The sequence below is a fragment of the Scophthalmus maximus genome, chromosome 13, assembly GCF_022379125.1.
Source record: "Scophthalmus maximus strain ysfricsl-2021 chromosome 13, ASM2237912v1, whole genome shotgun sequence".
NCBI classification, from domain to species: domain Eukaryota; kingdom Metazoa; phylum Chordata; class Actinopteri; order Pleuronectiformes; family Scophthalmidae; genus Scophthalmus; species Scophthalmus maximus.
Window position 1 is genome coordinate 6173517 of NC_061527.1, and position 15172 is coordinate 6188688.

General features: G+C 45.8%; 1 protein-coding gene across 1 annotated transcript; it reads left to right on the top strand.

Moving 5' to 3' along the window:
* Positions 1-27: 27 nt before the first annotated feature.
* pgm1 (phosphoglucomutase 1) lies at positions 28-8949 on the top strand. The gene is made up of 11 exons (XM_035646872.2): positions 28-369; positions 2135-2297; positions 2457-2600; positions 2764-2889; positions 3815-4005; positions 4631-4785; positions 4906-5021; positions 5128-5263; positions 6022-6205; positions 6496-6630; positions 8173-8949. The coding sequence occupies exons 1-11, from the start codon at positions 124-126 to the stop codon at positions 8260-8262; spliced, it is 1686 nt and encodes a 561-aa protein (XP_035502765.1). The 5' UTR covers positions 28-123; the 3' UTR covers positions 8263-8949.
* Positions 8950-15172: the final 6223 nt, after the last annotated feature.

Here is a 15172-nt window from a genome sequence, read left to right on the forward strand (position 1 = left end):
AGGGGGGCGGGGTCTCCGGGGGTGTACGTGTGGCTCCTCTGCCGCTGCAGTCGCCTGCTCGTCGGACTCGGTGCTCACCTTTCTGGGGGGGGTGTGTGTGTGAGAGAGTGTGTGTGTTTAAAAATGGTGAAGGTAACCACGGTGAAGACCAAGCCGTACGCGGACCAGAAGCCCGGCACGAGCGGCCTGCGGAAGCGCGTGACCGTGTTCCAGCAGAACCGGCACTATGCGGAGAACTTCATCCAGAGCACGATCGGCGTCATCGCGCCCGCCGAGCGCCAGGCGGCCACCCTGGTGGTGGGAGGGGACGGCCGCTTCTTCATGAAGGACGCGATCCAGCTGATCGTGCAGATCGCGGCCGCCAACGGGGTCAGTTGGGAAGAGAGAGAGAGAGAGAGAAAAAAAGAGAAATACATGCTGTCCTCCGTTTTTGCTAGTGTGATGCTAAGTTAGCTTAAACACCAGCTAGCAAGCTAACGGCCAGTTAGCCTCTCAGCTTGACAAGTGACCTCACTAAAGTTGATGCTAACGGTGACATTTAGCAAATAACTCCACGTTAACCGGCCGCACGAGAAGCTCGCGTTGCTGTGATGCTACTGACGCGGATGTGTGGCCCGAGTTAGCCCCGTTCAAAGTTTTGTTGTGGTGTAAAAAAACAAACAAACCCCACATCGACTCGAACACGCTTCCTATCAACAGAGAAACGGCGTTCGGAACCGACGCGATGTTCGTGCCTCTGCATGTTATGCTTCGTTTATTAAAGCGACTCCATGGTTCTCGTGAGTTTCGCAGCAGCTACACGAGCTGTTTAAATGGCAGATGTCGTCATCATCATCATCACCATCACCATCATCATCACCATCACCATCATCATCATCATCACCACCACATGTCTGGGTCTCCGGTGCCCGCTCGGCCGCGGTGACCTTTATGGATAAAGTGCATAAAGGTCACCATGTCACCTCCATATCCAAAACCATTACCTCTGACATTTACACGCGGACCATGCACACGATGGTATCTGTGCACTTTCCAAATGGGCTCAGGTCTCAGATTTTTGCACGATCGTTTAAATTCTGATCCACATAATTGGGTTTTGTTCTTTCAAAAGGAAGCGCCACGGCCTGACGTTGTGTTGTGTTGAGTTTCATAATAACTGCGGTGTGATGTGATGCCACTGGCTGGGCTGCCTCCCTCCGATGGGCAGGGGGAGGGGGGGGCGTGTCGAGCAACGTGCAGCCAGTCACGTTGCTCTGCATATGTCTGGAGCATGGATGGTCAAGTGAATGAATGAATGAATGAATGCATGAATGAACAGCACATACAGTACGTTTGCCTTTCATTTGACATGAGGGGTATCGAGTCACCCGATGCAGCGCTCACACTTGCATGCAGAAGAAGGAACCTCTTCCCATTTTGTCAGGACATTATGGTTATTGTGTGTGTGTGTGTGTGTGTGTGTTTGGTGTGTGTGTGTGTGTGTGTGTGATCCTTGTTTCTCATTCATAGTTGCTTAAAAGCAGGGTCTGTCACTGCTGTTTCCTGTAGCAGTTTCTGGCTGTTGTCGGGAAATTTAGCTGTGAGGGGGGGGAAAGGTGCACACACACACACACACACACACACACACACAGACAGAGGCGTTGCTGTTCACGTGTTTACACAGAGCAAACTGTTGCCGGTTTAAATAGACATGAAATGGACTCAGGTAGTGACGTGACGATACAGTGCAAATATGGTGATTTTTACGTTGCCTCTTCTGCAGCAATGTAAAGGAAACATTGATATTTGGAGCAAACTCCTTTTGCCTCTACAATTCTCCTATAAGTACACATCTGCACAGTTTCTCTAAAGTACTTAAAGGAAGAGTCAGCGATGCAGGACAATGGTTCATATTTGATATTTGAACCCAACAGCCAAACATATATAGATTTAGACTCTCAATGTCTTCTGTGTCCTCATGTAATCCCAAACTGACTTTTAATAAACAGTCCATTCAGGTGCCGGCCTGACGGTGTTGTGTGATAGAAAACAATCTTAACATCTTAAAGAGCCCACTTTTTTTGCACAGTACAACATGTTTTGTGTATCCCCGCCGTGTATAGGAGTTCTATAACACATGTGCGCCTCCCTGCAGATTAATCATCTGGTGATTGGTCAGGATGGCATCATGTCCACCCCAGCAGTCTCCTGTGTGATCCGCAAGGTGAAGGCAGTCGGTGGCATCATCCTCACAGCCAGCCACAACCCAGGTGGCCCCGATGGGGATTTCGGCATCAAGTACAATATCTCCAGTGGAGGTGAGTGGCGACTAAAGTATGCTCCGAGTTGGGTCCTCTACACACTATGGTGAAGAGACATGTGCATGGAGCCATTTTAACGAACAATTTGACTATATGTACACTGCATATCTGCATTTACTACAGGGTATTTGTAACCATCCACCTTTTTGTCCCCAGGACCCGCTCCAGAGGGCATCACAAACAAAATATTTGAGCTAAGCAAAGGCCTGCAGGAGTATCACATCTGCCCCGATCTGAAAGTGGATCTCTCCAAGATTGGAAAGCAGACCTTTGAAGTGGACACGTTCAAGCCTTTCACAGGTACATGGGCATGAAGAGCACAGATCACAAATTCTGTGGTGATGAGTGAACGATACTGACTTGTGAGAGCCATTAACTACCGAGCAGATTGTAATGGAAGCTACTTCGGTTCTACTGCTGCTGCTATCTTCATTGTGTTCTGCTTCCTCTTTATTTGTCTCAGTGGAGATTGTGGACTCAGTGGAGGCCTACGCCGAAATGCTGAGGGGCATCTTTGACTTTGCCGCACTGAAAGAGCTTCTCTCTGGGGCAAATCACATCAATGTCCGGTTGGATGCGATGCATGGAGGTATGAAACGCCACAACGCGGGCTTCTTAGAGAGTTTTATTGTTCATACTTAAATGAGTACTAAGCAAGATTATGGGTAAGGCAAAGCAAATGTATTTGTGTAGTGTGTTATCATTCACAGAGGTCATTCATTGTGCTTCACAGAAATAAAGGAAGCCAATAAAGTACAGATAAGAAGCATAAAAACATAAAAAGTAAAGGCAGTGTGCGGTTCCTTTATATCATTTTTTTAAACTTTTGAAAACATAATTGAACGAGAAAACGTCAACTGCACAACAATTTGAGCGTATATTTAGAACATTCATATGCAGAAGAAATGTTTAGTTTGAGCTTAACAGTCAGCTCTAACAGGTTTGCTTAAGTATTTTAATTTCTGAAAATATTGACTGATGACTGATTGTTAAATATTTGTCATGTTACTTTATTTTTAATTTTTATTTATTACTAACAATTGTTCCAGTTGCATCAATCATTACAGGATTATTACTATTTGCCAGAAAACCTTTTAAAGAATGAAAGATTATGCTGAATAAATTCAGCATAATCATAGAGCTGACCATCTTATTTGTTATTGAAAAATTAATTACTTAATGTGGAATATATTTATTATTCTATTCATACAAACTGTGTGGGATAAAGTCATGTTGTGTAAATTAAAGATCATGCCAGTTTTAGACATTTGTTTATGGAATGGTGAGAGTTTGAGGTGAATTTAAGCAACATTATGACTTTACAGCAACACAAAATTGAGACCATCTGTCAAGGATTATGAATAAAATTTCACAAAGAGCTTGGAGAAATTGATCCAATTGATTTTAAAAGTCCAGAAAATGTTCAGACGTCCTTACTGTCCTTACTGTCCTCGCTTATCGTTCCTTCATCTCCCTAGGAGATCATTTTTTAACGACACACTGTCTCCCTCTAGTGGTTGGTCCGTACGTGAAGAAGATCGTCTGCGAGGAGCTGGGTTCTCCTGCCAACTCGGCCGTCAACTGCGTCCCCAAGGAGGACTTCGGGGGCCACCACCCTGACCCCAACCTGACCTACGCCGCGGACCTGGTCAACACCATGAAGGGAGGAGAATATGACTTTGGAGCCGCTTTTGATGGCGATGGTGTAAGTGCGCATTTCTTCCAGAGAGGGGGATTTTTATAGCTTTTAAATCAGACAGTATATTGGGGGAGAGGTGAGGGCAGAGTTGCTGGTGATGTCAACCCATATAAAAGGAATTTAGTGAAATTTGGTTTATTAAGTTTTCTATTTTGTTTTTACTAGACCAGAGCCAGAAAGCAAAATAATGGTCCTGGGGTGAGGCTGAATTGAACTGATAATGACTTTGGTCCATTTTTAATGAGGACAGTGAATGTTTTTAGTCAACTCTCTTTCTCTAGTTTTCGCCCTAACACCTTTCTCATATTGTGAAAAGAACTGACCAGATTTTAATATATCACAGTATTGATAATATGACAAGAATCATCATTCTGCTACCTTCAGAGTTTTTGAGTATTTTTTTTACACTGTGGTTTTTGATTGTTTTGAAATACTATATTTTTTAAAGGTTCACGTGTAGTTCAGTATTCATAGGGAATCTTTCTCAAAGAAAAAACTCCAGGAGAGTCACCACCAATTAACCTGCTGAAAAAAACATTTTCCACAGTTCAGGGAACTCACTCTTGTAGATCAAACTAAAACCTGTCTGCTGTTTGTGATCCTTGACCCCAGTCTGTCTGTGCCACTTCAGGACCGCAACATGGTGCTGGGTAAACATGGCTTCTTCGTGAACCCCTCAGACTCCGTGGCCGTCATCGCCGCCAACATCACCAGCATCCCTTACTTCCAGAAGACCGGTGTCAAAGGGCTGGCCCGTAGTATGCCCACCAGTGGAGCCCTGGACAAGTAAATACCATGTGACATAACACTCTACTCTGAAGTTTTCCATTAGTTTTCCTCATTAGTTACAGATGCACATTTTCTGTTGTGGTTTTATTGTGTGTGTGTGCGCCAAATCTGTTCCAGTGTGGCCAAAGCTCTTCAGATGCAGCTGTACGAGACTCCAACTGGCTGGAAGTTCTTTGGGAACCTGATGGACGCTGGCAAACTCTCCCTGTGCGGAGAGGAGAGCTTCGGCACCGGTGAGTAAAAGTCATCAGGCTTCGTGTTGCCAGAACCTCCAGTGAGAGAAGGCAGCGACCCCTCACTCACACCCTCCCTTCTCCTCCCCGTCTGCCAACCAACCAGGCTCAGATCACATCCGCGAGAAGGACGGCCTGTGGGCGGTGCTCGCGTGGCTGTCAATCCTAGCCACCAGGAAACAGGGCGTGGAAGACATCATGAAGGATCACTGGCAGAAGTTTGGCAGGAACTTCTTCACCAGGTCAGCACCGGTCGGTGAAGGATGGATTGTGACGTGTGGGCTCGAGTCCCAAAAGAGAAACCCTTCAGGTTGCCAGAGATAATAATATTTTTTGATGTTTGTTAGTTTCCAGGATTTGGTTTGGTTGAACGCCAACTGGGATAATGCAGGGACGTACAGTATAGGTTGGCCAAATGGCATGCCGCCATCTAGTGTGAAATAAGAGAACTTCAGCACATGAAACCCAGGCTCAGTTTCCACTTTCTTCATAGGCAGTGTTGTTATAATTGAATGAAATTTCATTTTCTGGGTGGTTTTTGTGAAAAATTACCAGTATTGTCGGGAAATAATTTCACGATAATAACACCTCAATTCAACTTTATAATTATACAATATATTATATAATTATATAGTATAATATAATGTTATACTGGCAGCCATTGCTGTTACTCGGTCCACTCCATCGATCAATTAATATAGACTGAGTAACAGAAACACCTCTGTATAATGCAATACAGTTAAACTATACCAGAAATTACATTTACATTACATGTTCATAATTTTTTTTTTTTAATTATCTTCTCTTGGCCTTATGAAGTCTAATAAACGGACAACTGACTGTAGCTGTTTTAAGACTACCTTTAAGACTAAGTTTGAGGTGTTTTTCTGCACTGTCTCTTGACCAATTCAATAAGTTTTTACTTTAAAAGAACTCCTGAAACTGAGCTTGCATAGAAGCGCAAAATCATCACTCCTGTCCCTGTAACGTTTCATGGCAGGTACGACTATGAGGAGGTCGACTCGGACGCCGCCAACAAGATGATCAAGGATCTGGAGACGGCGATGTTCGACCCATCCTTCGTGGGAAAGAAGTTCTCGTCGGGCGATAAGACTTACGAGGTGGCTGTGGCCGACAACTTCGCCTACACGGACCCGGTTGACGGAAGTGTGTCCAAAAACCAGGTGAGGAGCGACAAAGCAGATTTCATAAAAGATTTGTACTCTTTCTTCCTCAGTTTTCCAACTATCATTAGATGAAGTCTGTATTTATTTAACTGATGTTGAACAGTGTGTATCGTTGACTGTGTACATAATAAAGCCATATCCCCTATGATGACATAAGAATATCTATCAGCACGAAACCGTGTGATTTATTGCACCTCTTGCATTCTATCTCCACATGTTCTCCTCTCACTGTACGTTTTCATTTGTCATCCCCTCTCCCCCCCCCCGCCCGTCTCTCACTCTCGCAGGGCCTCAGGATCATCTTCTCCGACGGTTCCCGGATCATTTTCCGTCTCAGCGGTACAGGCAGCGCGGGAGCAACCGTCAGGCTCTACATTGACAGCTATGAGAAGGACCCCCAGAAGATTTACCAGGACCCGCAGGTCAGACCACTAAGGAGTAATTCCATCCAGCTTGATCTAGTGAGGAGGGGGGGAAAAGACTGGACAATGAAGTCATCAAATAGGAAAATAAACATACATCTTTCATATTGAAAAATAAGGATTCCCTCCGAGGTAACAGATTCTGCAAATCTGGTCAGAGGTCAGCTCACGATATTAATGCTGTTGTCAAAAGCAAACTGAGCTCTGCGGGCTTTAAGGCCCCCGAACCCGTTCTGTTGGCGGCAATGATCTGTAGCATGCAAGACAGCCAGCTCGCTCTGAGCGGATCGCTCCCCAAAACAAGTTCCAGAGGTGGTATTACACATGAGAGATGATGGAGATGTTTGGCCAAGTCTTGAGTTATGGCAACCTATCAGGGCCTGCATGAAAAAAAAGGGGGAAATAAACAGTTCCAAGTTCCAACTAGACACTTCATAAAGAGGTTTTGACTGGTGTGGACAGGGAGGTGATGTAGAACAAGAGAGTGAGACAAAAAAAAAGGAATAAAAATTCTCCTCAAGCCCTTTATCCTCTTCAGTGCTTACACACCATGAATGAACAGATAAGCAGAAACATATTGCACCGGAGTCCTAACTTGACAGATAAACGGCCGGTGGGTTAATGGTTCAGTTGGCCGACTTTGGCTCCGTTTGATTTACGCTCCCAGAGGGGGCTGCGTTTTGATTAGAGCAGGTTTTGAGTGAAGAGGAAAGGACATCAACAAGGACCACTTCACATTTCAAGTAATTTTTTTGAATTCTCTCATGTTTCGCTCATCACTGGCTTACGATGCCGGTGGACAATCACTACCAGGAAATGATTTAATTCTGGCAGATCTCTGCCTGGACCAGGAAAGTTTATGTTTCTGCTCGTATCAAGGGAAACGCAGGACCCGTTCCCTCGCAGGATTAAGCATTTCACTGGAAGCTATTTATCAGGAGTGATTTATGCCTCGACTGTATCAAAATGCCCCCAGCAGGCCACACAACTGAGCGAGGTTCACCAGTAGTCACGGGGGCTACAAATAATAATCATGCTTATTCTTTGGTTGGTTATTTTTCAAACTATTCTTTTTTTTTTCATCCGTATATTGTCATAAAATAGTGAAAAATGATTTTCCCTGTCTTGTTATGTTTGACAAACAGTCTCAAAATCCATAAATATTATAGTGATGTAAAATAGAGAAAAGAAGTAAATCCTCACATTGGAGACGCTGGAAGCAGAGAACGTTTTAGGCATTACCTTATAAAAGTTTTTCCCCAGTGGTATCATTTCAGGAATATTAATGGATCAGCTCTCTCATTTGTCGAGGATTAGACAAATGGACAAATTAAGTAAAAATAAAAAATGGAGGCGTGGGAAATTTTGCCTTCACTTTTTAAACATATTCAAAGAAAAGTATTCTCAAAGTCTGATTACACGAAATCATTTGCTCCAGCTTTTGCCTACAGGCATGATACTTGCCATGTTTTGGAAGATGTGTGAGGACCTGGAACAGGAAGTCATCTGTTCTGCGTTGTCTTGTGTCATCTCGTCGTCCAGGTCATGTTGGCTCCCCTGGTGGACATCGCCCTCAAGGTTTCTCAGCTCCAGGAGAGGACTGGACGCACCAGTCCGACTGTGATCACATGATTCCCCTGCCTCCACTCACTCCTCAGGCAACAGGATACCTCCGCTCTCCTGAGGGACGGGGGCGGGGGGGTGAAGCTGGCCTCCTAAAAAGAAAAAACGGACCTGGATGCAAAACTGAAACTTAACATCCCGGTTTTAAAACCAGAAAAATCCACGAGCAGCTCTTGAATTACCTTCCACTGCCGTTGTCTAGTGTTAGTACTAATATTCTTCTTCCTTTAAAAAAAACTGGAGAAACACTGCCTGAGAGTTCAGAATATTCATATTAAAGCTTGTCAAGTGACTTGTCTGACATAAAGAGATTGTCTCATGTCCAGACAAAGTCAAAAAAAAGAATAGATTTGGCATCAATAACAAAGAAAAGGAACATTAAGGGAAAGTAAACTTTAAAGATTTAACTGTCAACTGTGTTTGTGTGTCTTGTAACTTCTGTTCAACTATGTTATTGTCCACATGTGTCTCTGAACTGTATCATTAAATGAGGAAACTACCAACCTGATCATGAATCAGCAATTTGGGGGCAACCTCACCCCTCTCCCGCCACTGTCCCCCCGACTGACCCGACGCCCCCTTTCCTCCCTCCCCTTCTCCAAAAACCACCGCAACAGCCTCTTTAACGCGAACCACAGCTCAAGCCTTGAAAACGTGCACATCCACCATTAATAAAAAGAACCTGACGTAAAATAAGAACGGCGGTCGTGTTTCAAATCTGTTTTTGGCTCTTTTTTTTGCATTTCAGGTTTTGGTCGATATTTAATGCATGTAATTAATATGCACATGTCTGTCAGGGGCGCATATATGCACCAAAGTATGATTATAAATACTGTACCTTTTCCCTCAAGAACCCAGCTGGTGCTTGAGTAAGTGTGTGTGTGTGTGTTGGGGGGGGGGGCAGCTGTAATTGCTTTAGCAGACCCCGGGTTTAGAAAACTTGAGCATTCACAAGAGGGAGACTGAAACAAGAGTGTGTGTGTGTGTGGGGGGGGGGGGGTGGTATTAATAATAGCTTATTTTCAGTTGGGAAATTATTCTAGATAAATGCACAGATCCTGGCCCTGCACCGACTGAGCCGAGTCGCGGGACAAGTCTTCCAGGAGAATAGAGTGCTTCGGAAAAAAACTGTCATATAGCTTCGCCCAAAAAAACATTCCTGAGGCGCGCAGCAGAGGCATAAACCGATTAATCCTCTCACTCCTTCGTGAGTTATCTGGCGTAATTAGAGATGCGGTGTATGATCCTGATTGACGCTCAGCGTTATGAAGTGTGAAGAGGTCAGAGGATCCCAGAGGCTGAATCTGTAGGACAAACAGACAAGAGCTGCAACAGATTTGAATTATTGTTGTTGTGTGTGTGTGTGTGTGTGTGTGTGTGTGTGTGTGTGTGTGTGTGTGTGTGTGTGTGTGTGTGTGTGTGTGTGTGTGTGTGTGTGTGTGTGTGTGTGTGTGTGTGTGTGTGTGTGTGTGTGTGTGTGTGTGTGTGTGTGTGTGTGTGTGTGTGTGTGAGATACAAGAGAACCATGTCTGACGCAGTTGGGACCATTTGAGCCTCTACAGGTGCTGGATTGGTGTCAACTTTTTCTCCTCGCACCAATTCTCATATCTGGATTTTAAATTGGCTACAATTAAGTTCATGGGACTGAGGGTGGAACATCTGGGGCGCACGCTCCGTGTTTCTCTCTGAACTCTGAAAAAAGGAAAAGAGAAGAAGGGAAAATTGGCCTCCATCACAGATGACACTTTTCCCACCGACGTCTGTCACATATGTCAGTGTCATTCATTCTGACCAGCACAACCGGCTCTACCTGTTTGCAGTACCCCCCCCCCCCCCCCACACACACACACACATGGTAAACAGTTAAAGGCCGCGGACTGGAACTAATTGACCAATCATGTTGTATTTTCTCGCCGGTATCTCGAGTGTGTGATGTGTGACGACATCGTGCTACAGCTGACTGTGACTGCTATTCTACATTTCCTGCGATTTTACTGACACGGGCTCTTTGAGACACATTTCCAAAATGGCAATCGAGGACTATTAGCAGCCAGATCTCTGAATAAATGTTTCCAATCCTTTTAGGCCTGTGTTTACTTTCAGGACTGTGAGCAGGGCTTCCAAGGCCGGTTGCCAGTCTTCGAAGGCGCAGTCGGCTGTATTTGGGATACATAACTGCCCCGAACAGGATCATCTCTGCTCCTCTGAGGGGTCGGATGGGGTGGGGTGGGACCCCCCCCTCCCCCCTTTCATTGTTCAGACCCTGTCCTACTAACAAAAGTGCAATGCATAATGTGTTCCTCTTGTCCGGGGCTCGTAAATGGCTCACAGGCACTGTTTGGCTTGGCTGTCATTGCATCAGGTAATCACAATAAGGTTTACATTAAGCTGGCCTGGTCCACAGCTATTAGATGTCCAAATGGCTCTCTCGAAACCCGGGGCTGGCGCGGAGCCGTGTTTTCTCCTGAGCGTCCCGCTCGGTGCAATGTGGCGGACAAAGACATCATTCTCTGCAAGGTTCCTCGAGAAAAAGAAGAGAAAAAAAAGGCCTTGGGAAAAGCACAGGCTCGCCGCTGTGCAAGCGGGTCTCACCCCCTTCTGGTTCCTTTTTCGCTCTAAGCATCATTTTCTGTGTCAAGTGACACAGAATTTCGAGCGAGAAGAAGTGAAGCCTCCGTGAAACTTGGCTATACGGTCAATTCTTTTTGTTCCCCCCAGACTCCAGCTCTTACAGAATGAACAGTTCATTTCCTGTTTTAATGCGATCACTCATAAGCACACCCGTGCTCATAACTCATCGCTCGTAGCTCGTAACCTCGGTGTCGCGCAGATCAGAAATCTGACTTTTGACCTCTCTGTTAATTTAAGGTTGCTGACATTCGTGAAAGCACAAGGCGATCTCTATATATTTTATAAGTAGGGTTAAGAAGTTGTATTTCACAATTTCATTTACGAGACGTGCTGTGGTGTTTTATTTCGATCTGTCATTGACTTTTTGGAAAAAATACTTTAGTTTGACCAAACTCCAGCAAATCATTTTTTTTTTAATTTACATGTTGAGGTTTGAAAGTGCAATATCTCACACTGCTCCCTATGTCCGTTAACATTACATTTAATGTCAATAACAAGTTGTCCTTCGCCTGATAACAATCTGGACCCATGAATGGAGTAAAAAACTTCACACAAAAGTTGCCTTGGCATCAGTGTGTAAATTGTAATATTCTCTTGGAAGGTTTTCTGAAAGGTTGCTTAAGTTCATCTCGTGAAAATTGCGTGTTTTTCCCAAGTGTTTGCTCACGGCGAAGTCTTCCCTTTCTCTCAATGCAGGCGGACGACGACAATCGGCATCGGAAAGTTTCCCTCCACGCTGCATTTGTCGTCCATTGGCACTGACAGCAGTGCGTTCCGAAGGACACCTCACAGGAACGGCGGCCTTTGAAAAGGTAAGCCCAATGAAAATGCAATACGTTCCACTGATTATCACAGGGTGGGTGGAGGGGCGCAGTGAGACCAATATTGTCTGTCAACCATTTAATGACGTCTGAACTGGGGCGGAAACTGTCTTGAATTATCCGCTGATTGAAGAATGCGAAGAGTGCTTGCACATTTCTTTCTCTTTTTTTTACAGAGGGATGCAAGGACACAAGCTGAGAGCCATCGAACGATGGACGGGAAGGGAAAGGGACGGGGGAAGAGCGAAAAAGTTTGGGAGAAACTGAGAGAACGTGGCAGATACTCTTGGAAGGCCCCCATCGCCCTCATCCTCTGTTCGCTGAGACGTCTCTGCCAGCTCTGTAACAAAGAGACGCCTGTCCGTGTGCCGGGGCTGGTGCAGGAACCCCAGGAGATCTTTAAAGGCACCTCCAAAAACCCTAATCCCCCTCCGCCGTGAAGGTTAGTTGACTTGTCACCGTGCATGGTTGCAATTTTTAATAATCACACCCCGTAAGCAAAGTCGATCGACATCAAGGAGGAAGCATAGGCCACTGACGGATGTAGTGCAGCTTCCTCGATCGGCCCGAGTGGTGAGTTCCTTCCCCCTCTCCCTCTCCTCCGAGTCTCCAGAAAATCCACAGCTTATGGGTTAGATTCATTTGGCTGCTCAAACAGAAAATTTAAAAGTCGGGGGGGGGGCTGAGAAGGAGCTGACACATGATGAATATCGTCTCACGCGTTCCGCCCAACTGTAATCAGTCATGCCCAATTTCCTCCGGTCTGACAGTAAGTTATTTTGCTTGTGTTTGCTCACCGGAGCACAAAAAGTCCATTGTTGTGTTTAATTAGAATGTCATGTGTGAAATCAGACACACACACACACACACACACACACACACACTCACGTCCGCACGTGGCCATTCCAGAAGAAGCTCCCATCCGCCAGGAGGAGGCTCCGAAGTTTCTTTTCGAAAGCGGACGTGGAGCTATGAGAGTTTACTTGCTCCCGGGGGTCAGCCCCCTTTCACTCCCCAAATCAGTCAAATCCGAGAAGAGAGTGATATTCTTTTTGAATAAAACAGCTTCATTAAGAACCACGACCTCTCTGGCGTTAAAAAAAGGGAATGATGTCAATGCTGTTGGAGTGAGACTGAACACTCAGTCACCATTAGCAAATGAGCCGCAGTCTCTATTTACATGTGGAGGTGCTCGAATTGACCGCGGGCCCCTGGTTTCGATCAGAGGCTTTGGCAAAAAAAACCCTTTGGATCCCTCGACCCTCCCAATCACCCAAAGTCTTCATTTCCTCATCCCGCTCGAGTCACAGCGGACCAGGGGTGGCGGGGGGGGACACACTGCAACGACGTGTTGACACACAGTAAACACACGTACCGGGGGAACTCTGCGCAGAAGACCGCCGGTCGGAAGTTTTTTGGGGGGGAAACGCAGGGTCGTGCTGTTCCTCTCTCTCTCAGCACACACTTGTGACGCACATCTCCGGGCTCGCAGGGAGCTCGGACGCTGTTCCTCCAGGTGCTGGTTCGGCGGCATCTCTCCGGCGAGCGTGGACGCTGGGGGAGGATGGGACGGTCTTGATCAGGAGTCGGCCCGGAGACCACGGTCCCGGGCTGCTGGGCTTGATGAGCAGCAGGGGTATCAGAGGTGAGGCCCTGACGCCCCCCCGGTACTGCCCCCCCTCCTCTCAGATCTTCAGAACCCCCCCCAACAGAAAAAAATCTGGTCCAAAGCAACAAAGGCCCGTTAAATCAAAACATGCTTCAGAGAGGATGATATTTCCCTCTAATGAGCAGGGGGGCAGGTCACAATGTGGGAGAACCGCAGATTGCGAAAATTGCTACCATTCTTTTTTCGTCCTGCCTTTCAGAACGCTGCCGTGAGTCTTCTCCAAGTGCCCGGTGTCGAGCAGACACACATCCAGAAACAGAGCGCGTGTCCACGGCCAGAAGTGAGCGCGAGGGAAACCAAAACGAGGTGTGTGGAGGTACGGGCGGAAGGCGGGCTGGGTTGGGAACACTGTACGGCTCTGGAATCCGTCACTGTGTAACGGCGCGTGTGTGCAGATGTGTGCAGATGTGATTCCTCTCTCTTTTTACGCATCCCGTCCTCCATTCGTTCGTCTTTGCCTGCGGTTCACAGATGAAAATCCTGCTGAGAGTTAAACATTTGGATGTGGCTTAAGCTTCTCTTTGAACAATGTCTTTTATCGTTTTCTTTTCATTATACAGACAGCGGCGTTAGAAATAGAACGGGATTCCTTCATTGCAGGACGAAAAAATGAAAGTCGCAAGTGCTAGTTATTAAAACAGTGACACAGAGTATTGTCGTAAAAAAAGTCGCTTGTGTGGATTGAGAGCATTAGGCCTACAGTGGAGACGTGTAGGGTGCTTTCGAAAGAAAACCTGCAAATCTAGCGTGTACATACATTTGAGGTGCTGTTGTGGGTCAACGTGGATGTGTACAGTGCACAAATAAAGTGCAGAAAAGAAGAGTGTCGTGCTGCTGCATCTGCGTGTGCGCCGCCATCTTGAAAGTTGCACAAGCAAGTTATTTACTTCGCAAAACACAACTTACGTTCGGCGCCAAATCTAATCATGGCTGATACCACTACCTTGATATTTCAAGTATCTCGTCCTGAGTTCTCATCCGGCACATCTCCGCTGCTGAAACTCCAAGTTGGACGCACTCACCGAGATTCACAACCACCGCACGTGATCGTCTCATTGGCTCCTCATGGTTCACCATCCGCTCCGAATTGATCGTTGTCAGATAATCCAGGGGCGATAGATTCAGCTCTTCTATCGGGTGTTTTATTCATTTACGTCATGTTGACGATGGACTGTACTTTAGGTGAACGAGTAGTTGAAGGCAGGTCTACTTCCCTTATATCGGGTTACACTCTGACATGTAGAGGTAAAGTGGTACAAATCCCCAACATGACGATGTTTCAGTAACTGTTCAACAAACCCAACAGTCTCATGTTCCCGAGATCGTTTCCCGACAGTCCCTTCACAATGTTGTCCCTTTTCAACACTGGATTATGAAGTGGATCCGACTCAATCATAGCAGAAACATTAAGCCTGTACAGGAATATTGTCAGAAATACTATTTGTGCAATTCAGATTAAATACCTCACACCGTTCACATTCCCCGATGTGACTGTGGGTGTATTTTGGCCTGAGGCACAAATGAACAAAGTGGCTTCTCTGAGTGGCCCCTTCACTTTGCAGGGGAGTTTTCTTTGGGTTACTTAAGTCATATTTATGTAAGTAATTAAAGATACAATCCCAAATCCCCCCAACGAATCATGGGATTACGACCAGTAACGTCTGGTGGTCCAGTGAAGTTTTTAAAATTGTGCATGTTTTTTTTCTTATTATTATTGGTTGATTATTATTTGTTTTTGAGTCACTTCAGTTGTCAACATGTGCAGGTGATCACTGCTGTATATATATATATATATATT

Bases quoted from the DNA above. Each gene is read 5' to 3' on its own strand.
- pgm1 (XM_035646872.2), top strand. From the start codon at position 124: ATGGTGAAGGTAACCACGGTGAAGACCAAGCCGTACGCGGACCAGAAG. The intron at 2,890-3,814 runs GTATGAAACGCC...GTCTCCCTCTAG, and splicing joins GTTGGATGCGATGCATGGAG to TGGTTGGTCCGTACGTGAAG. The intron at 5,264-6,021 runs GTCAGCACCGGT...GTTTCATGGCAG, and splicing joins GGCAGGAACTTCTTCACCAG to GTACGACTATGAGGAGGTCG.